This window comes from Denticeps clupeoides, chromosome 2, assembly GCF_900700375.1.
Source record: "Denticeps clupeoides chromosome 2, fDenClu1.1, whole genome shotgun sequence".
In the NCBI taxonomy this organism is placed as follows: Eukaryota; Metazoa; Chordata; class Actinopteri; order Clupeiformes; family Denticipitidae; genus Denticeps; species Denticeps clupeoides.
In genome coordinates, this window is record NC_041708.1 from 6,244,204 (window position 1) to 6,268,267 (window position 24,064).

The 24,064-nt window shown below is 40.8% G+C and overlaps 1 protein-coding gene and 1 long non-coding RNA gene across 3 annotated transcripts in view; one reads left to right on the top strand and one right to left on the bottom strand.

The window, feature by feature from the left end:
• The window catches only part of LOC114784315 (uncharacterized), a 94,708-nt gene extending 78,718 nt beyond the window's left edge, over nucleotides 1–15,990 (top strand). The window contains exon 4 of the long non-coding RNA XR_003748844.1: nucleotides 15,586–15,990. This is a non-coding gene — a long non-coding RNA (uncharacterized LOC114784315). The remainder of the gene's footprint in view (nucleotides 1–15,585) is intronic.
• The window catches only part of grid1b (glutamate receptor, ionotropic, delta 1b), a 231,555-nt gene that overhangs the window by 104,768 nt on the left and 102,723 nt on the right, over nucleotides 1–24,064 (bottom strand). For both annotated transcript variants that reach the window (XM_028969607.1, XM_028969606.1), the window contains exon 3: nucleotides 9,763–10,047. In XM_028969607.1, the coding sequence (XP_028825440.1) occupies nucleotides 9,763–10,047 (285 nt within the window). The remainder of the gene's footprint in view (nucleotides 1–9,762; nucleotides 10,048–24,064) is intronic.

Sequence of the window (24,064 nt, forward strand, 5' to 3'; positions counted from 1 at the left end):
AAGTGAGTCATCACGGGAGAGCAGAAAAGCGGGGGATTGACAGTTGCTCGACACGAAACATGGTGTGGTGTTAATCAAGCGGATTAACACCACACAGCTCACCGTGCATGAACACTCAACTTTTTATAAGTGTACCGTTAGTGACGGCTCAGTCGGATTTGCTCCGCCACCCGTCGCACCTCCTAATGGGGCACAGAAGGAAGGAGGTGGGGGTGGCGGCAATAATAACAGCTGCCACAATGAAACCCGAAACCAATTGAGCCCTAGGTATGGCCAAAAAAGCAAAGAGTCATCTGGGATGAGAAACAGACCTCCTTCCCTTGCTCATTACGGCATTCCCAGTAATCTCGTTGTGTCTGAGAGGATGGCCACAATTCACCCCTGCTGAAGCATCTGAATGCCATTTAGATGCTTTGGCCGGAACACGCCTCACTTTCACAGGCAAATACCTGGAACCCCACGAGCCGGGAGGAATAGTGCCATTCATCAATTCGGCTCCTCACTCACAAGCTGAGCGCAAGGAGAGGGGCGAAGCGAAGGGGACGCGGCCAAGGCTGCGACCGAGTGATTTCAGAATGCCCCGCTTACTCCGAGCAGGGGCAATTCTGCTGACCAGCAGCTGTTTAAGAAGCACGTGAATGAACCCGAAGTGAAGTGCATTTAATTTCCCGACACACGGGCTGGCGCTTGGCTGCACTATTTATCACTTCGCTTTGCATCTCATACAAAAAGAGCAGCGACACTGCAGTGTGTTCAATGCTCCTCTCCATATTTGCTGTGACCTTAGAAACAGTGACCTCATACCAAAGCAAGTTGTATGTTTGTATGTTTTTATATAGAAATGCCTAAATCAAACAAATCATGTGGAACCGTGTTGTTGACGATGAACTACCCAGTCCGTTTTGTGTATTAAAGTTGGAAAGAGCCCAAATTTCTTCCTCATTATGGGCTATACACCAAAAACAACAACAAAAAAAATGTCATTGTCAGTGTCAAACACAGCACAGCACACTGTGCACAACAAAACCCATTGGTGAGCAGTGGGTAGCCATGACAGGTGCCCGGGGAGTAGTGTGTGGGGATGGTACCCTGCTCAGTGGCACCTTGGCGTCTCGGGATTCAAACTGGCAACCTTCTGATTACGGGTCCGTTTCCTTTCGGGGCCACCACTGCCCCGAAACTTGTTGTAATCTTCAATCTAGCAGTTCTGCTATAGACTCTTTAAAATTATTTTTTGTATATGTCTTATGTAATTACTGTGCTCCACAATTTTATGGTTCTTTTTTGTTACAACATTTTGTAAAAAGGGTGAAACATTGAAAAAGGTAGTTCCGTTTTTAAATGCTACAAAGCCTTAAAGACTAGTATTACCATGAAAAACACCACCTGATTGGTTGAGTTAAATACAAATCACTAATTATTTCAACCATTTATAATGTTATATTGTTTTGTTTATTTGTATACATACTATATATGTAAATACAACATATGCATATATAAAATGCATACTGCTCTAAGCAAAAAAGTGGACTGGAGGTACGTCAAAATTTTGATCGTTATTTAATCAAGAATAAGTTTAGCTTTACCGCAGTGAATTGTGAAGTTCACATTTAGCAGGGTGAAATGTTGCAGGCTGTCCAACACAGCACCTAAAACAGACAAACATCAAACTGCATTCGGTTTATATTTGTTTCTGCCTCAGTCCGCCCTTCGATGAGCTAAATAAACAGAAGGATCAATCTCTGAAATGACCCCGGTCCACACAAGGTCTATCCCTCCTCAGATCACCCTCCCGCGTCAGATCGCATTATTCCGTGTGCGAGATGAAACTGTGTGGTGAAGGAACGCGGTCTCCGGAGCGTCAGTAGACTCGTGGAGGAGATGAAAGGGCTGGAGAGAGGGATGGGGAGGGGGCAAGGGACGAAGACAGTGACAGCCACTCTGAGAACGAAAATGAAAAGAGAAAGCAAGACGGAGCGGGAAGGACAAGAGTGATGGATATGCGGCGGGCGGGAAAGGGACACGGAGAAAGATGGCTGATTAGCCCAAGCCCTTTGGCAGCCATCAGGGCCTTGACGGAGAGCATTAGTTCGAGATTGTACCACCCCCCATCCCACTTCATGCCTCATTCCATGGCCCCTGGCGGTGTAACAGATATTATTACAGAGGGAAGGGTCACACCACCATTATCTCAGAGCTCCATCTTGCCCACTTGCCTTCCCTTTCTCACACTCAAAGCCCATCAACGGCTGCCCACCATGGCATTGTGGGGGTTTAAGGATATGCAGGAGTCATTAACTCACAAGCCCCTTTCTACAGCTCCTTCAGTGAAGATCCCTGGCCAATTAGGAGCCACAATGAGACAGAACATCAAAGGCTCTTTGTAAGCATGGAATAAAACCATATATACACACATACATGTACCCTCACAACAAGCCAAATATTAAAGCTGCAGGTGTCCTCACAATATCATGCAAACTTTTGAAAGCTTAATTAGAGACAACAGAGACACTGTGATTCATAAAGTAGGGCCGTTTCAGTTGGTTTTCGTGCCTTGGTTTTGATCCCTACATTATTATTATTTTTTCAATAGACTCATCTGTTCGCACAACACAGTATTAATGAAAGCTGAGAGACAGGTTTCTTTTATCCAGACTTGCGAGAAGGGCACATATGCATGCCGATATATGCTACAAGATCTTTCAACAACGTGTGAAATGTTGATCTGCACATGCTGATAGTATATTGCAGCACATCTGGCTGCGCAGAAGGGATGTGCGCTGTCTGCGAACGTGGCGCTGTCTGTGAACGTGGTGCTGTCTGCGAACGTGGCGCTGTCTGTGTTATTTTATTTTATTTTTTCCTCGCAAGGCTGCGCTGAAACAGGAGGAAAACAGTATTTACGACTACATAAAGCATAAAACACATATCGGATCACAGCTGTCAGACATGAATGGATCTAGCATAAGCCTGGTAAACTAGGTCACCCATCACCTAGGTGACAGGTTTGATGACAATATCACTGAATGCAATCTGCCCTAGCAATCAATTATTGTCTAAAGGAGCCTGAGATTCAGATTTTAGGAAATCGAAGCACTGGTGACCGGATGCAAACCGACCAGATGGGGCATGGGATGGGCATGTTGTACAGGTTAGCACTGCAAAGGTTACCCAAAGCACTGACATTATGATTATCTGTGGATGATGATGATGATGATAATGCTGTCTGCTACTAATTCCGGTCTCACCCACACTACACAAACGGAACAGGTTCTTCTCATTCTCATCTGCAGAGCTTTAACTTCAAGCACACAGTATCTGGGATGTTGTTGTCTGTTTGCTTTACAACACATGTCTAGAAATTCTGAAAGAGTAAAAAAACTGGTTAAACCACACTCAATGGGCTCTATCTTCAAACTGCGACTAAGTGCAGTTCTACGCGCAAAGCATGGGGCTTGTTCGCTAGTGTAGCTCTAGATACACCAGTTCACTAGCTATTAGCAGCAGTTTGAAAACCGCTGCCGTTAGGTTTTATAGTGCACAAGCATGGCTTGAAGATTACTGATTGTAGATGGCTTTTAGGATGTGTGCCTGAGCTACATATGTGTGAAGCAGGGTGTTGTTTCTGATGTCAAACCATTAAATATTCCAGAGTAGCAGGACGCATACTTGCCATACTGGCAAAAAAAAGAAAAGAAAAGAAAAGAAAAGAAAAAAAAGAAAAAATTAAAGAAGCGTACTGAGACAAACACAAAATACTACAGACAAAATGTTACGCACTAAGACCCAATGTTATGGGTCTGTTTCCTTACCCGCTAGGCCATCCACTGCACCATTGTCTAATCTTTTCTCTGTTAATGCTGCCATAAATATGTATGAGCTGTCCTGATGTATTTTTTTAATGGATTCTGAAAATAACTTAATTCCTATTAAGAATTTAACATGATGGGGACTGAGGGGTGTCATTTGAAGTGGTTTTCGATCAGGACTGATGCATCCGTTCGCATTTAATTAAATCAGAGACACAGACTCTTCATGGACTCACACCAGCCATTCGATCAAAATATATGTAAGGCAGTGCAGTACCAGACCTGATAAATAAGCAATGGTTAAAATTATGGAACATGTTATGCATGCATACCAACACACATTGCAAATAGTTAATAAATAATAATAACAATATTAAAGCCTAAAAATGATATTTTCTCCGGTTTATGTATAGGTACAGTACAGGCCAAACGTTTGGACACATGTGGAGTTATGTACTTAACAAAAAGTGGAGACCTCCACAGTCACCAGACCTGAACCCAATCGAGATGGTTTGGGGTGAGCTGGACCGCAGAGTGAAGGCAAAGGGGCCAACAAGTGCTAAACACCTCTGGGAACTCCTTCAAGATGGTTGGAAAACCATTTCAGATGACAACCTGAAATGAAGCTCATCGAGAGAATGCCAAGAGTGTAATCAGAGCAAAGGGCGGCTATTTTGAAGAAACTAGAATATAAAACATGTTTTCAGTTATTTCACATTTTTGTTAAGTACATAACTCCACATGTGTTCATTCATAGTTCTGATGCTTTCAGTGAGAATCTACCATTTACATTTACATTTACAGCATTTATCAGACGCCCTTATCCAGAGCGACTTACAATCAGTAGTTACAGGGACAGTCTCCCTGGAGCAATTTAGGGTTAAGTGTCTTGCTCAGGGACACAATGGTAGTAAGTGGGATTCGAACCCGGGTCTTCTGGTTCATAGGCGAGTGTGTTACCCACTAGGCTACTACCACCCTGTCTACCAATGTAAATGGTCATGGAAATAAACCCAACACAGTTTGGTGTGTCCAAACTTTTGGCCTGTACTGTACAATTAGAGCAATGTCAATTAAATATAGTGAGTACAATGTCTGAATATAAATAAAGAAACTATCTACATTGAGAAATTTGAAATGAAGATGCTAGTAATGGTCTATAGAAATGGGTTGGTACTTCAAGGACAATGAAGAAGAATGTGAGAACCATCACAGAAACACTACACAGTGAGGCACTTGAGGTTCATCTGTCGGTATACAGGAGAGAACAACTGACTGGCAAAGAAGTCCCTGAAGCAGAGAGATCTGTTTTTTTTTTCAAACGACTTGCAAATTAACATTGTTTGCACTAGGTCTTTATTATGCATGCTCTTAAATCACAGGACTCTAACCAATAAATAATACGCAACCACTTTAGTCCAGAGCAAAGTAAAAGAAAAGAAAATGTCGTACGTCAGGATCTGTCAATAAAGTGGCTGTTGTGCCACAGGGGCACAGAGCCTCAACCCAGACAACAAATGAATTCATGTGTTCAGATGCTGAGATGGAGGTTACTGTTCAAAGGCCAAGTGCTTCACAAGTCTACAGTACTGCTCACCTGGTCCCTCCATCTCTGAAGGTAAAAGGAAGACGCTCATCTAGACTCTTCTCTGTCTTGGCCCCTCGTTGGTGGAATGAACTTCCCCTCAAGGTCAGAAAAGCTTACTCTCTGAGCACCTTCAAACGGCAGCTCAAGACCTTCCTCTTTAAAGAATATTTAGATTAACTTGTAAATTTCTTGTTGTTGAACTTGTGTACAGAATCTACAGCGGAGTGGGTAGAGGGATTGTATTCAGAGTTGGGGGTCCTAGTGAACCAGAATTGATCTATTCATCAATGGTAACGTTGTAAGTCGCTCTGGATAAGGACGTCTGCCAAATGCCTTAAATGTAAATGTAAATGTAAGTCCATGTAATGGATGACCATTAGCTGGAAACAAAAATGTCATCTGCAAGAAGGCACATGTGATGGCAAAAGTAAGACATTTAGGTCTTTGAACCAAACGTGGCATGCAAGATTTGGTAGAGGTCTGGTTTGGTAAGGACACTGACCAAATCGTGTATTGAAATAAATAATTTTAGGATTTTCAGAATGCCTAGATACATCAATATTGATTAATGGAGCAGTGGTAATCAGAAGGTTGCCGGTTCGAATCCCGACTTGCCAAGGTGCCACTGAGGTGCCACTGAGCAAAGCACCGTCCCCACACACTGCTCCATGTTACCTGTCATGGCTGCCCACTGCTCACTCAGGGTGATGGGTTAAAAGTAGAGGACACATTTCATTGTCACAGTGTGCTGTGCTGCAGTGTTTAAATATTCAAAATAAATTTGATGAAATAACATCAAATAAATAAATAAACACAAATGTTAAGTTGTATGGGATTTTCAGAATTCAGTCATATTAGGAAGTAGCACCAGATAGAGCTGCGTGATACTAAACAAAATAACTTGGTGTTAAATGAAATAGTTTCAGACTACATTTTTCAAAAGGACAAATTTAAATGTCAGGTAAATTTAATACACTAATACATTAAAAAACATAAAGACAAAAAACTAATCAAGATATCACAGTCTGTGTAATCAACATACAGTAAATGGCATTTAATAAAAGTAAAACCAGCCTCAATGTAAATATTCTTCTATGTACATGCATGTTTTTAGTAAAGTCATATAAAGTTCAAATACTTGATTAGGAACTTTGTATGTCAAGCTGTTCTACTTGCACAAACAGCACGACAATATCTTAATTACATCTGAATAACCGGAAAGAGCGTCTGTGGGTGAAGAGTTGCCAGAGATGATTCAGCATTTTTCGTCTTGACAATTTTCCTCTCCATCTAAATGAAATATGTCTCAGACAGAGGACTCTTCCACTTATTTAAAAACTCAGAGGCTGAAATTAATATCTGGGCAACGGGCAATAGCTGCTACAGTAAACAATCCCGGTTTTATTGCCGGTGATTCATTGAGACAGCACAGACGCTGGCGCTGCAGTCAGCGCAGCAGGGAACAAAACAGAGTGCAAATCTGATACCCGGGTCGTGCAGGGCGATGGGTACGTCATTATGTGATGATGCATGTCAATAATCATCTGCCCTGTGAATGGCTGTAATCAAGGGGGTAGGATCTGTGTGGATTTCCTTAAATGCAGGCTCAACATGCCATCATCTAAAAAAATAAAAAATAAAAAATAAAAAGTTGCGGTTTGGACATAGTTACAGTACAGTACACCAACACTTCAAACAGAGGGGCCATAATGGAACCAATTTGTGTGTGGGTGTGTTTTTTTTTTTGGTCATATCTTTCTTATTTTGACAGGCCTGAGCTTGGTGTCAGGTCTGAAACCAGCAGTTCCAGAGTTAAAACTCCAAGCGATTCTTCCCAGTTCTTGGGTCCAATGTTCTGCTCTGTTGTTGAGGATGATGACTAAGAAACCAATCTGTGTGAGGTTGTGCATAATGCCATAACAGACCAAGAGCAACGTTGAGTATACAAGATTCTCCCAAATGTCTTAAACTTTGCATATAGAGAGTATTTACAAGGGTCAGAAAAGTAGAAAGGCTACAGTTTCTAACAAAAGTCTTTAGGTGCACCAAATGGTTTAGAAGTTCTGTTGTTTCCACTTCCCGAACTTGGGGTGCCAGAGTGAGTCATCTCGCCTGACAGACATCTCTCTCTCTCTCTCTCTCTCTCTCATTCTGGTGTGATTAAAATGGGAGCTTGAGTTGATGTTTTGATGTATGGCTGTAAGTTATAGTACGCCGATCGCCCCCCACCCCTGTGTGTCGCATACAGCAGATCAGTTGGCTGTGGGAAATCAATAGCGAGAACTGTTGTTGTTTCTCCTCCGCCCTCGAAACGTCGTCTATACCCCAAAGCCTCCACATCACAGACTCATAACCTGGCAATACCCCTATATCCCAGATATCCCACAGGCAGGTGAGACCCTTATAAATCAAACACCAGGCTTCTAATCACTGTGGAGGGGTTGGGGATGGAGTTAAATCTGAGGAACAGATGGGAGGGGAAGGTCTTCTTTTCATCTTTTTTTATTTCAACCAGGGTGAATTAAATGACGGTGTAATGTTTGGTAATGCGCAGTGACGTTGTCAGCTCCACAGGTTACATCCTTCTGTGACATTTTAAAACTCTTATATCCATACCTCATCAGAGTGCTAAGATTGGATTCCACACAAGTGGGTCTGATTCACTTGTCTACTAGAATCATTTGCATGTTTGGTTTTGTCTGTAAATGTGTTGTGAAAGTTAGGCCCACAGACTGGTTTACTTTTACTGACATGGCTTGGTCTCTGTCCTTTCAAGGTCTGAATCACAGCAGATAAGTAATGAGTGACTGAGAGTAAATTGGATGAATAAGATTTGACCTTCAGTGACCCAATCTCAAACCAACTTTTCGAAGTTCTCTTCAAAACAACAACAAAAAAAAAAGAGTATATCCAGTAGATGCTTCTCTCTCTCCAGGAGAAGATTAAATTTTGTCACATGACAATCAGAGTAAGTGAGGGCATTAATGGGAAGGGGCGAGGAGAAGGGAGGCTCTCCAAGGTCCCTTCTAAATCATCATCATCTCGCTGTCAGACTGTGGCCAGTGCTGTGGCCCAACCACAGCCCATCTGCTGCCTACAACGTTCAACAAAGGACTTAATTTGAATAAATGCGCCTCTGCTTCTTGTGTAATACGCCCACACCAGTCAGGACCACTGAAGCAGAAGGGGGTGAGGTGGAAGTTGGCACATGATGTCTACAAAAGGGGGGAACAGCACATCCATGACCGCAGAAAACTAAACAAGTTTCCACAGAAGCCACTGAAAAATGGAGGTTAACATAAGCAGTTTTACCGCTGCACTGGCCCAAACCAATTCTGCCTTATATGGTGGCCATTAGCACCTGTTCTGAGAGTCAGTCAGCCTGGGCTTTAATGGAGAGGCACACCTTTTAAACTTCACATTATTTACACGATTTCTGTTCTAAACCTACGGTTTCGCTTCGTTTTCTGAACATGTTTTGTGCGTATGTTATGTTCCTGAATTTTCTCGGTAGGTTTGTTCATTTTCGATAGACAGTTGTCGTTTTGCAGAGGATTGTGACAGCATATCGCCCAGCATCTGCGTGACAGTGTTTTTCATCGTGGTTTGCATCCTTCTCTTCACGCTCCCCCTGAAACTACTTCAACCTGGACACACGGACCCAAACTGTTACAGGTTATGTTTTCAAGTCACTCGACTGTGCTTTTTCAAAATTTTGTCTCTCGGCTCCACTGCTAGTTCTCACAATCAGCCATGCTGGATTGTTGTTCTTCATGCGTCACTTCCAGCTCAGCTCCAGTTACAACAGGGTGTGAAAGGGTGTGTCTGGGTAGCACCACAGTCTGTTAAAGGATCAATTTTGTTTTGTTTTTTTGCAGGGGTTCTTTATTTTACTGAGTACCATTGCACCCCTAGTACACGCATTCCCAATTTTGGGGCTATGTCTGCGTCAAAGAGACAGAGACTATTGTGACCCGCATTATTTACGTCTTTTTTACGTACTCACCCGAAATGGCTATCACTATGCACAGTGCGAAGAAGTCACCTTGCCCGGTCTTGAACCCAGGTCTCCAGGGTTTCAGACATGCATTTATTAAGTGCTTGCTCAACCACAGTGACACAGTGAGTTCAGAGTGCCTCAAACACTACTGCTTCAACCATTGATGTGGTTTCTCATGCATCTATGCAGGGCCTCCTTCAAACAGCTTACACGGTGGTCACACCTCCAATGACCTAATGACAGGCCACCCCACTTATTAATATTATCTGGACTCCTGGAATCAAAATTTACTGATTTTCCATCAATTGGAAAATAGAGCCCCAACTGTGGAGTAATTCCCCCAAATTACAGTATATCATACTCACCATATTCGCTATCATAGAAGATGATGAACTTCTGCCACCGTAGTTCTCCCACCAAGGTTAGCATGACGTCGTTCAGCCGGACGGGCGGGCGGGCCGCCAGGGTGTAACGTTCTCCATTGGGGCTAGGGTTGAACTGGCAGGCGGTGCGTGGCGAGCCGTCTCCATTCCGCTGGACGTAGAGGTGCGGGATGTGCATGGCGTCCGTTAGGGACTGCAGGGCGCTGGCTGACGCACAGCCTGTAGAGGTGACCAGCGCCAGGATGCCTTGTGTCATGAGCTCGCAGGCTGCAGAGAGAAAGCGAAAGAGATCAATAAGGCTTGATGTAAGTCAAGCAGACTGTCTGTCTCTCAGTCACACTTTGCAGGACCTCTGCAAACAGTGAGACATCATTACACTGGCAGAAGATGTCCACAGAAGTCACTTCTGATGACATCACTTGCCATCACTGCAAAAGCCTCAGGTTTCATAAAGACGACTGGATTTGAACTGCCAAAAACTTTTTTAGGAGGCCAGAAAGGCTCGGCTCAAGCAAACTTGAACGTTTGATGAGGACCAAAGCAGTCTGAATTGAAGAATCCTTCTGCTGTTCAGAAACATGTTCTGGAATTGATGACAGGTGCTCAGGGCATTAAAGGACAGACGGAAAAACACTTCAGCTTCTGAATGCAAATGTTTTGCTAAAATCACCTAAATGAATGTTTTGCTAAATAAGAGGCAACTAAGGAACAATGTTTTGTGTGAGAAAATATTTATGGAACAAAAGAGTATTATGGTATTATTATATTACCTCAGTATCTAAATCTGTATTTGTGCAGTAACCTCTTAAGACCATAAAGCTCTATATGTGGTATGAAATGGACAAACATTTCTATATTAGAGTTAAGAATTCTTTGAATGTGCAAATTTGATTCATAAAAGGTGATCATATGACATTGCGGCATATTGTTAGGACAGCAGAGGGAAGGGCAGAAGGATAATGGTGGGTGGTAGAGAGCTGTAACAAAGTCTGCCAAGGCTGGCCTGGGTGACACAGTTGCTTCAACCAGGGGACGAAGGAGTGAAAAAACAAAAATAAAAAAAAAAAACATTATAAAATTATATATAGATGTATTTGGTTTATTTAAATAAAACTCAAATTCTGTCCATGAAACTCATTGTATTCCTAAAGGTTCAATGCGCAAACAATTTCTTATGAGGCTTTTTATGCAGTCCTTTGTTAACTCATTTACTATGTTGTCTTTAAATGTTTTCTGTTTTATTTCAAACCCTTGTCTAATTCAAATTTTTGTCCCTTATTTTATTTTATGCTATTTTCTTTTTATTCTTTGCTTTTAATGAACTTTTTGACCATTTCAGTCCTGTCCCTGATACTTTAATTTACATTTTTAATTTTAATGTACAGCACTTTGGTCAGCTGGTTTGCTGAGTTAAAGGTTTTCATGACCAAATATGGTATGGTATGGTATCACAAACATATTATATATTTCTTCTGTGTAAAACCAAAAACTGTAATTACAAGGGTTTCATAAACTTACGAAGAGCCCTGTGCCTTCACCAAAAGTGCAATTCTTACTTCACAAGCCTAAAAAAGCTTGAACATTTTAACACAATTATTGTGATGTACAATTTGCTAAGATGTACACTACCAGTATGGACACACATAAGCATTTATGGATCTTGCATTTTTTTGTATTGTAGAAGAAAACTGAAGACACAGAAGTATGAAATAACACACATGAGGTTATGTATTAAACAACCTAAAGTTCGAAAACGGGAACACATTAATCCTTTTTTAGGATTAATCCTATATTATTCCTAAATAGTTTTCTCACCTCAACAATACAGAGAAAATTACAAATAGCGATACCTCCCAATTAGATTCAATCCAACGCCATGTAGCAGTCGCTACTGGCACCTTCTATGGGCACCTTCAGTGTTAGAAGACAGCAACATAGTATTATTTTACCATGCAAATCGCTTACATTCAAATTAGTGAGGCCTAAAGGCCAAAATGGTCTCTTGGACTATTTGGATTTCCTTTAAAGACCCTCAGTCAGGCATCCCTCAGATTTACTTTTGTGACTGTAACCTTTATGAAAATACCAGAACCACTATCCTTGTAGCCCACCATGGAGGAGATATTTCAGCACATGATTGATAAATTATTTGTGTTTGCCGGCAATTGGGTAAGGAATTTCGAAAAGGTCAGCAAGGCTTTAAGCATCCCTTACCCAACAACCCCCCCCAATTCTGTCTTTAATCAGAGACAAAAGGACTTCTCCTCAGGTCCACAATGGGCCGAGCAGGCTTATCCTCCACAGCACATGGGCCTCTAGAGAAATAATGATGGCCTTTTGTAAATCCTCTGTGTACAAGAACGACGGTTCAATTTTTAAACAAATGCTGCTAATGAGGTTGCAATTAAAGCGCAGTCTTCAAAGCATCCTCCAAAGAATTATGGGATTGATCTCACTCCCTCTCTAGTGGAAGTGTCCGGAAACACCCACAAACACACGCACAAACAGAAAACGTGGGCAGCACATCCCCACCCAGGTCCCTTGTTTCATTTCGGGGTCCGGATGTGGACGACGTTGGGGAAATTGGATTTGCTCAGCTGCCTGATTATCGGGGGGCTGGCTGTAGCTAAATAAAATAAGAGTAAAATTAAAAGTTGTGTGAAACTTCAGAGGGCGCATGCCAAATTAGAGGGGTGAGAAAGAAGAGAAAGAAAAATGTGCCTTCAAACAAAGGGAAAAGGGTTTTACGTGCAAGCCGCCAAATGAATCGCTGACGCAAGACAAAAAAAAAGGGGGGCTGCTCATTGTCTGCTCCGTTAATACTCAAGGCCAATTGAGTTTTAATTTGCTGTTCACTTAATTAAAAACCCCGCTTTGGCGTGTGGCTCCATCAATAGGAGTCCTGCCTCCTGTTTTGTCCCAGGACTCCTATTCATCTGCATTAACTGGCACTGCTGGGCTCTGAGGGGCCTGACCTGCCTGACTGGAGGGTTTCGGCAAGACAGCGCTGATTGTGAGGCTGTAAAAACACGTTCTGATGGATGAGCAACAACGTATGTGGCTCACACTGGACTACATTTCTATTATTTGGTCGTGAAAATTGTATCCTACAAAAAGAAAATGTTCTTGGTAACACAGGCACCCAGTTTACCCATTATTATTGCCATTGTCTAACATTTCATTTGCCGTTTTCTTTGCGGCTTTGTTTGAAAGGGCCCTGATGAAGGCCATGTGGCCTTTGTCCTGCATTCATGCTGTATCTTTAAATGCGTGAGAAGACATCATATGACCAGTAAGGTCCTTCAAGATCCTTTTTGTAGAGAATAGTTAGAATGATGGATGCATTTGCTTTATAAATAAAACAGTAAGGAGCTTTCATTTAGCCTTCATAGGGACACAAGGTTAATCTCAGAAACTGTAGAGAACACAAAACATCCCAGGAAATATTTCAGGCCAAATAATGCTAGTAAAAAATGAATAAATTAAGCATAAAACACAAGCCATTTTCACAAGGCAACCCTTTTTATTAGAAATTAGCTAATAATACAATTTATTATTAGCTAATTGCTAATAAAAACGGTAAATATAGGTTAATAAAAAAAAACACATGCATGATATTGATTTGCTGCAAAGAAAAAAAACATATACATACACATATCATGCATGAAGACTGGCGTTTTACTCAAACCCGTTCTTTTTTATTCGAAGGCAAATCTTTACAGTGGTAAAATGTTTTATATTTGCACATGTTGGATCTTATTTAACCTTGTTCAGTGTGTGTAATATAGACGCCTGAAAGCTAAAGAAAGTGAAAATATCAGTCGACTTGCATGAGTTTTTATTGTGACAAAGAGAGAGATAGAATTCACGTGAATATTTGGGATGTTTCTCAAAACAACATATTAAATGGGTATCAATTATGGCTTTAGTAGGAAACTTCAGTAAAACCCCAGCTGCGGAACGACTGATCAGAGAACATATGAAGAGGTAACTGTCTGTAGAAGTATACTTCAACAAAAAAATGTAATCCAATTTATGATTATGTGTGAAATTATGTGTTTTCATTGTATAGCTTGACCGTTTTGTTGCGGTGAATTTCAGTGATTCGCCATGGAAGTAAAAGTAGCTGTCCTTTGCTCATGCAACACCCAATCTGCACCAAACATCACAGGAAGGATAAGGGTGTCAGCCTGTTAAAGTTATGATTAGATGTTGCCCAACCTAACAAGGCCAGGATCCTATCCAAATGACAGGAAATAGAATCAGAAATGTAACTTTCAATTCACACCAAGACATTAAAACAGTCAAAAGTGATCAAATAAATAAATAGAATTATGTTTAAATGTTTTTTCTTTCTCTACATGCATGTCTAACAATGTCACCGTGCAACCGGCTTAATATGTTCCCCCTTTAGTCACTACCATGCAGTTGATTGGCTTTTTGGGCAGATAGAACCAGCACCTCTAGTGTAGAAAATCGCCTTTCACTTCAGCCTTCCACAGCCTGCTCTGAACATCAAAAATGGAACATTTCCATCAAAGCTTAAAGCTAGTGTTTCAAAGGCATGCGTTCATCAAACTTTTTAAATACATTCAGTTGTCCTATACTTTGTAATGATTCATTTAACTCATTCTGCTGTTTGAATGGAACCCTTTATTCTTGCTATATATTCTAAATGATGTGATTTGGACCTTCCTCTACCACGAGCCCCATGTTGGACCTACTGAAAGCATGGGTCTGAGGGGATTCACAGGAGGCTGAAGCAACAGTGTCTCATCATCAGCACAGACATCTTCTCTCTCACAATACTTAAATAAATGTCTTAATGGACTATGTGGTCATTGCTGGATCTTAAGAGGTTCATAATTTGATTAGATCACATTAGATGATTTGGAAGATAATCCCATCAGCACATTTATAGGGAAGCGGTCTGTCAATCAAGCCCAACAGAACACTTTATTAAAATTAGGTGACAAGAATAAGACTGGCATTAACAATAACACTATTTTCTTTTATTCCATTGTATTTCACTTACTCACTTTCCATTGCTAGTTATGGAACCCAGCCAGGGACATCAGCCGCAGGGCGGGGGGCCTCACCCAGGGCGGGGTTGCCAGCCCACCGCAGGGCGTCCTTTTTTTTTGTTTGACTTTATTTATGAGGGACCGTACACAATATTAAATAAAACTAATAACATTTGATGAATTGCAGCAGAGTTAGCCCAAGGATCATTTTCTTCTGTTGTGCAGAACCGTACCAGAATCTCACTGTCTTCATGAGGGATGTCAGGAGCCTGCATGGTTCCAGATGCATGTTTATGCAGTAAAAGGCATATAAACTAAGTGCTTGACACGTTAGGCTTCAGTGCTTTGATTACACTGGTTGTTTTTTGTGGTGGTGCCTCTGGCAAACTCTGCAGTAAAACTGCATAAGCACCCATAATATTTCAAAAGTCTGGGTTCTTATACTGGGACTTGGACAAAAAAGATTCAACCTTGAGTACAATAAAAAGAAATTGTACTAAAAATAATTGTAACTGGAACTCTCTGCTGAGATAATTCAATGATTTGAGATGAATGAGTTGCTGATGTAACAAAAGAGATAGGGTGGGCATAAAGAAACCAATTGTGTCCAGCACCATGGTTATCTCCAAGGAAAACCGCCTGGACTGTCTCTCAACTTCACTCTGAGCAGAGGTTAGAGGTGGCCTTGGGTCAGGCTTGAAAGCAGCCCATGGGAACATGAGACTCGGTCCGTGGACGGATCAAGGCTGCACTCATCTTTCTTTCTTTCTTTTTTTGCAAGGTCCCTGAACACCCACAGCTCAACCACCAACTTCCAGAATCACCACTCAAGTGCCAAAGTCCGGGAAAAAAAAAAAACAAAACTGGTGAAAACTTTAGACAGAGGACAGAGTTGAAACCCTTGGAACAGAACCACTTGCTCCAAGAGCCCCCAAAGTCACAGAACAATAACAGAGAAAGAAATGGATACTAACTGAGCAGAAAACATTACATCATTCTAAACATGATTTAACCCTTTAATACTTAAGTCAAGAAATATGAGTGTGTTTATGTGGTGTTGATTCCTTGAATGTAAAGGGCTTAACATAAAGATTGCATATATTTAGCATAATACTGATTATATCTAAAATGTTTTTACATATTTGGAAAGCCTCTGTATTATCTTTTAAGAAAGAGGAGGATCATTTTAAAGAATATGTCAAGTACAGGAATGGCTCTGAAGACCAAATAATAAAAGACCAAACATATATAAAAAAAAATCCCTAAATACATGTTGAAAAGTTGTGTCATCTTACATTTATGTTCAATTAATCACAGATGACGATTAATGACTATGCTTACATGTAACATGAGGTAATGTAGATTTCACAGCATTGAAGATTTTTCCAGGCTTTCATAGAACTGGGTATTAACTTTACATAAAGGGTCCTAAGGGTCCACTATTTCATGCAAATGTAAAAGTCCTATATTGAAACAATGGGACCAAAAAGCGAGAGAGAGAGACAGAGAGGTGAGTGGAGCTTATCCTCTCTTCCCGCTGTCGGCCGGCCGTATTCAAACCACCTTCACGGAACAGCTGCCAAGGAGGGAAGCAGAGCTGAATGTGAGCAGCCTGAATGGTCATTTGAATACAGCGCTCTTCAACACAACAAGGCACAGACATGAAACATCCCGGTATTCTTCTCAAAAGCCATTTACCCATGTGAGGTCTTTTAAAGCCTCGGCAACAGAAAGAAAAGAAAAGAAAGAGGGAGAAGAAGAATGCATCTCCCTGCATGTCGGGGGAAAAAAATCAAAGCAACAGAAGAACAAAATGCGAGGACCAGATCGCTGCAGAACAATGGTGATGAAAGCAGCAACCCCACACACCACCAGTCCGACAAGATCGCAAAGCTGCACATACTCATCACGCGGTTCTACAAGTTGCGAGGTCTTCATCCATCTGACGGAAATTACACTTCAGACAGAATTTTTAGGGGCTGTTTTTTTGGCCATTGAGTGTTTATACTTTTTTTTTTTTTTCAGCACGATACCAAAATGATATCATAATTTCATAATTTCTACCTCTTGTGTTCAGTTTGTTGGACTTATTTTAGATGAGATTGCAGCCCCTCACTGACATTACCCATAGTGGGACCTTGAACTTATTTTAGCGGCTCAATACAAATATAGCTGTAAAGAAACCCACTTTTAACATTTAGAAACAAAAGGACAAGTAGAAAAGGCCGGGCCACGGGGGTACAGCAACGGCGCAAAGTCTGAAGACTATTTCTAGTCTTCAACAAGAATACCAATACAAAGCTCACAAAATCAGTGGAATTTGCTGTGCTGGCGGAGCATCTATGGGCTTCTGCCCCACTGCTGACCAAAGTTCACACGTACTGCCTTCACAGCAGAGCCATTTAGCCGTTTCTGGGGGCACGTTTCACAAGAAAAGTAACAAACACCCTAAATCTGACCCTGTGCCATTGCTGTTCCAAATAGAAGCAAAGCATAGTATATTGGCCGCTGAATCACATTTTTTGGACAATTGTGAAATCTCATACCAAAAAAGTGTCACCGTGTGCTGTGCTGCAGTGTATCACAATGACAATCACTTTACTTTCACAAAGTACAAATAATTTGCCAACATCGGTGCAAACATATCATAACACCTCTTTTTTTTTCTTTTTATTATAACGCTCTATACAAATAATGCTCTATACAAACTTTTGTATTGGCTCCATCTACCCAATTTGCATTTATTTGTTTTTACTATCCATATACTATCTAGAATACCGTTTAATACAATATGGCATGAAAAAGCTGGCTCAGCCTTTAGTTTCACTGACACTCACAGTGCAAATATTGCATCATTTGACTAAACCCATTAAACCCAGTAGTTTCTAAATGTGCTACCGTCATCGTCCTTATATGAATAACATCAGCAGTGCACTTTCTAGAACCTTCAAGCTGCTTTTATCCTTCAAGTGCTTGCGTCAGAGGCACCTGCATTGCTTGGGACCACAACCACCTTCTTCTCCAGATCTGACAGCTCTGTGGTCACCCCAGAGTGAAAGATAAAAGGATTTTTACATGCGTCAAATCTTATTTCCTTCGGCTCTGTATGATGAGCCGGAAATGGAAAGAGGTCACTGCAGACTTCTATAAATAAGCACTGTACTTACTGTAGATTTAGCCCTTTATTTTAAAAATAAATTAATTAATTCATTGAACGCTATCTTTCAAAGTTAAAAAAATATATTATAAAATATATAAAAATATATTTGGCACCAATTGTTCACCAAAAGTTCATTTATCCAATTACACTGAACTAATCTCACTAGGACATGTACAATCGTGTCAACGCAGGCTGTCTGGAAGCCATGCAAGGCCGCAGGGAATTATGAATCTTAAAGATGAAAGTGGACCCCCACAAAAAGGACCAAAGCGGCATTTTTAAAAAGGCACCCTCGGTGCTACACAATGAAATGCTCCACCCTTGGAATGCCATCTTGAATTTAGTTTTTTTAGTTTTTATTTTAGTTTAATTGCATTTTCACTGCTAGTTATCTGCCAGTGTGATAACAGGAAACCCGGTGGAGTTTCTCACCGGGGTTTAATAGTACCAGTGGTACATTGCAAATGTTTCCCTTTATAATCAGCCACGATCAGGTCACGGTTGGATGCTAATGGTTTAATTAGCCAACCATGCCATAGTACACCTATAGGGGCTGCTAATGATAACCAATTCGTTTTACATCCCGTTCGCCGCTGGTTTAAGACCAGGTTCTCATATGAGTCCCTATCGGGAGCAGCCATCTCTGTGTCTAACATCCACAAGGGGCATCCAGGTTATTCTTTTCCCTTCCCCATCACACATTAGCATGCGTGACCATGGCTTAAAAAGAAGGGACAAAAAAAAGCCTGCACCAGCCGATAAGAGGAGAGGGGTCAAAGAGCGTTCGCAGACAAACCCTTCATGTCAGCTCGGGCCAGATAGCACTGTTCTCTTAGGGGGGAAAAAGAAAATGCATTATCCGGCCAGGATCGCCTGCATGAATGCATATCGACTCAAACACACACACACACACACACACACACACAAGGCAACCTGTTGAACCACAGGAATGTTAAAAGTCCCTGGCTTCCAGAGTTGTTTTTTTTTCATTCTCTCTGAGGAGCCGGGACGGGGAATGCATCATGAAACCCACACCACTGAGTTATTGTTAAATATGTCGTCCATTGCTCAGGTCTGAATTCTTTGTGAAAAACTGTGTGCTGATCTATTTTTTTCTCACTCGCACAATTACACACTGTTAGCAAACACGTGTTAATTATTAGCACAATTAATTAACACATAAGACAATTAATGCAAGATGGTCACCACTATTTTTAACAGTTGCATACCCACTTGCAAGCCACTTGGACCTTTTATCCATCTTAAGTAAAAGCGCAAATGCTTGTGTGGTTCGGTGACGCCATCCTTGCCAGCCACATGGTGGACAGGCTCTCTTGACCCTTTTCCGAATGTTGGTTCAATCCAATGACACAGTTTTGTAGGAACAACGCCTATTTGTATGTCAAATTGAATTTCATCTCCAAAGACCACGACAGCCTTCAAATACAGCTTTTTTTACTCGTTTAGTGAGAATTTTCACGACCTTTGGCATTATTTTTAAACTGGTGCTAAGCAGTTTGAAGCACTTCTTCCCCGATGTAAAGTCAAAGGCAAAAAAGCACGATACTTGCCCATGTGACGTTTTGAGGGGTGCAGGTAAAAATAAACCTGAATTAAGATCTTGTGTTAGATCTGTTAATCAATGGGCTCCACCCTCAAAAACGAAATATTTTCTCTGCTTCAAGGTACAGATAACAACCTTCTTCTTTAATTTTATGAGGACGCTTGACCTTGACCTTGACCTTAGCACCTCAAAAAAAAAAGTGCCAGTTCAAAGATACTGGTACTGCATCCCAGTAAAACATCATAAAAAAAAAACAATGGCAGGACGTGCTGGGTACAAACGACACAGAGAAACCCCAGACTTCTGCCAAGGTCTTCTGGAAGTGGCGTGATTCAATAAGCATGCACATCTCACGGGGTGTTTTTAATGATCTTTCTGCCGAATATGCCACGGTGCGCAAACAAACAAGCTGCTCCATCCGTCATTTTAATGGCAAACTTCAATTACTGGGAGACTTTTACTATTGTTTTTGTAGGCTTTATGGGCCTGTTCTCCCACTGTAACTACACTACTAATTCCAACTGTGGATTCATGCGCACCCATACAAAGTTCATTGTGGACGAGAAGGAGTACTTCCTCCCCCAATTAATCGGCATGCAGGCACAGTGCAGAAATCATCTTTGTAATGATCGGGCTGTCGTTTGAGAGTTTTCACTGAAATACATGCCTCGGCCTGCCTGCCACCTGCATTTGGCTGGACATTGGTGCCCATCGCTTTCTCTAGATCACGTCTCATAGCCACCCAGGATAACAAAGAGCCCATTAGCAACTGGTTATCCTCTGTTAACTGGAACTCAGACACTTGTTAGTTGGTGCGATTCCCATAATATTGTCCGATAACATTGTCCATTAGGGTCTTACAAAGACCATGTACAGTTTAGATAGCTACATGTACATTTACATTTTAATGCCTTTGTCCTGAACTTTGTCCTGCCGCACAAAGATTCTTGAAGAACATTAGGAACATATGATGATGTTTATGGCTTGAGAATTTATTGTTACCACTAGTAAAATTGTTATTTTTTTTATATTGAAAAACTATTCCCAGAGAATTAATTCTTCAAAATTGACTAATTGCTAAATAAGAATGAAACAACATTAAATGTGATTTTCTTTAAATGGGTGCAAGATGCAGTAGTTCTATTGAAATATCATGTTTTGCTTGAATTAAGAGATGATTTACCTGCAGCTCAGTCACGTTTCTTGTGTCGTTTTCAATTTTATCAACACAATTATGGTGAAATATAATTTTCCCAATTACGTGTTTAATGAAGTGCAACAATGAATCTATCATGGTGATGGTGAATATTAAATGCTGAAATATTGCTGTAACATTTGTTTAACTCAGAACGCCGAACAGTGGCCATCCCTTGTAACACAATATGTTAAGAATATTTCAATACTCTTACAGCAGGTAATAATTTTTTTTTTGGTAAACATATTATAATGTAAAAATATAAATGTATAGGTTATAAATTCCAAATTAATTTAAGTTAACACATCTATCTGGGTTTTCTTTTTTTAAAGACATAATAGAGGAATAAAAAAAAAAAGTCTTTAATAGTTTATTGCACCCACTGTACTATAAATCAAGAAATAATTCACTAGAAACCTAAAACCTGAGTCTGGCTTTTGTGAGTTTTTACTCATGTGGCAGATTGTGGGACATGCTTGCATCAATACTTAATCAGCTCTTGTGTTAATTTAATGTCCATTTTTAGGACTGGAAGCATTGTAAAAGCAGAACACATGGCCCTTCTGTGCTCCCTTAGCGTGCCACTGTATCTGCTGTCATTGGGAACAAGCGGATGCAGTGTTACAGCTGTTGACCACAGATGCTGCATTTATTATTCAGAGCACGAACTGGAGTGCTTCTTCTAGAGGTGTTACTGATGTGACCACGCAACTTGGAAAGCTGAATGTCAAGGAAGCTCAATGTTTTTTCACACCAAGAAGTATCCATCATTTTATTTTAATATGTCTACTCTTCATCTTGGAATTACACTAAAACAAACCTTACCTTTACACTCAATGTCACTGCCTTATGTGTCTAGTCCTTGATGAGCAAAACATCAATAGACACACCAAAGACAGGACTCTCAGGGGGAAGATTTACATACAAATGTCAAGGACAAGGCAAAGGTGACCACAGACATGCCAAAGTTCAAGGGACGGAAACCCAGAGGCACCCGGCTTAAATGCCCTCTGGCAGTGGTGTGACACTGTCATTTATCACCTTACCTTGAACCAAGTCTGTATATAAATCCAAAGCTCTCTCTCTCTCTAGCTTTGGATTGGATTCCACATTTGAAACATAATTTCTGTTTCTTTTCATTAATAATTGTCCAATGCCCACAAATGACATGAAGTAGGACAATGCCAGCACATCAATATCAAATAAATGCTAATTTGAAAGAAGAGCCATCAAAATGAAAGAAGAGCCATTTCTCTTTACACCTGTCTGATTACACTATTAAAAAGTAGTTTGTTACATTTTATTACAATATTTTAGAATAGTGGGTACAGGAAGAGGTTACAAGGTTAAATGTCATTCATAAATGCTAATTATATTGTATGAATTGCTGCATTAGTCTTTTCACCAGCAAAAAATGGCAAAGGTCAAACATTCAATGACCTCCTCTGGATGAAAGAAGTATGTCTCAAAAACAACAAAAAAATAAATCCTATTTTTGTCCTGCATCTCTGGAATGCAAATTGGATTCATGTGTCAAAATACAATTTTCACCTACCTTTATTGAATCTAAAAATACAGACATGCATGCATGCTGAGCCGAAGAATAAAAGTCAAAGAAAAAAAAAAATGCAAATTTATGTCAGGCATTGTTCGCTCACGCCTGTGGTCTGTTATTTTTAAGGAATATGGATAATGGCAACTTATTCATGAGTGGGTGGGTGAGCCAGAGCAGCTCAGTCATTTCCATTAAACACATGGGTCCCGCGCCGGCACCGTCGCAGTATTGATTAAAGGTTATAAAAGCTCTGGCATTTCAAATTCATTTGGCCCTTTTCCAAAGAGCTGTTGAGAGTAAGCTTCGATATTGGCAGCTCAGCTCATGACATTTGTTAAGTCAACGTCACACAACCCCTCCCCCCGTTTGCACCCGCCACTTGCTGAATTTCAAATGCCCGCCGGTTATATATTTAGTTATGCATTTTTGCCATTTTATTTCCGATTGTATTTGACAGCTAGTGCAGCGGGAACAATGGGGAATCACCTAAAGTGGCCATTTCAGTCTATGTGCTTGACTAGGCCGAAAGGTAAATGCAGATCTGTCTCCGAAAATATAACTCTGAAAGTGAAAGTTATTAAATGTCACATGTGACGCACCACAGCACAGCTCCCAGTGCACATGGTAAAAAATGTGGTCTCTGCGTTTAAGCCATCCCCTGCGGGAGCAGTGGGCATGGTGCCCAGGGACAGTGTGTGGGGACGGCACCTCGGTGGCACCTTGCCGATTCAGGATTCAACATTCCAATTACGGGTCTGTTTCCTTACCAGCTAGGCCAACCACTGCCCCAACTCTTTGTGCTTTACGCTGTCTGCATAACCAACGCTGTCTAAACCAACATCCGTGAAGAGCCACAGTGTGTTCTTTTTTTCCTGTGTAATTACTAGTGCTGAACAATGATTAATTATTTTAATCACAATTAATCACATTGTTGTGCACAACATTTAGTTATAATTTTCAATTTTAGGTAATTATACAATTAAAAAATAAAACAAAACAAATTTACTCAAGCAAAAACTTAAAGATGGAATAAAATAAGAAAAATTGTCCATATCAGCAAAACAATGTTTTTTTTTTAAATAAACTAATACTAGCACACACATGTACACTAAACTAGGGTGACTAGATTTGAGCTTGTTGAAAAAGAGGACATCTTAGCGTGGGTGTGCTAGCAATTCTTTCAGTAGTGTGAGTGGGCGGAAAACTAATCCACTAGTACGAGTGGAAGAGAATAGGCGTGTAGTAGGCCTATGATGTAATGAATGTGTAAGCAACTCAAAAACTCAATTTTAAAACCCCGGTCGACTGCAATTTTCAGGTCTCAAAAAGAGGACATGTCCAGTGAAAAGAGGGCATCTGGTCATCCTAACTAAACACTAGAGGTTTGAAATTAATCATTTAATCGATGCATCGTGATGCAGATGAGGATGATTCTGCATCGATGCAGTGCAGATTATATTATAATGACATGGTTTGGTGATTTTCTGGTGGCATAAAAGTTCTTGTTAAAAAGTAGTGCTGTGGCTGCCTGAACTGCCACTTTGAAACACACACATGAAGCGGGAATAGAGGAAAAGCTGATCTTAATCGTTTCTGAGTGTCCAGAGAACTACAACATGACATTATCGCTGTACTGGGAGTTTTGACATATTTTTTCACGTTGAGCCCCGTGGCAAGTGCAGCACGTCATGTTTGGTCTGAAAGCAGAAAAATGATCCGTGTTGATTTCGCGCTCACCTGAAGCCACGGACGTCTGAACCAGGCATTTTCTGGCTTTTGTGGCTTC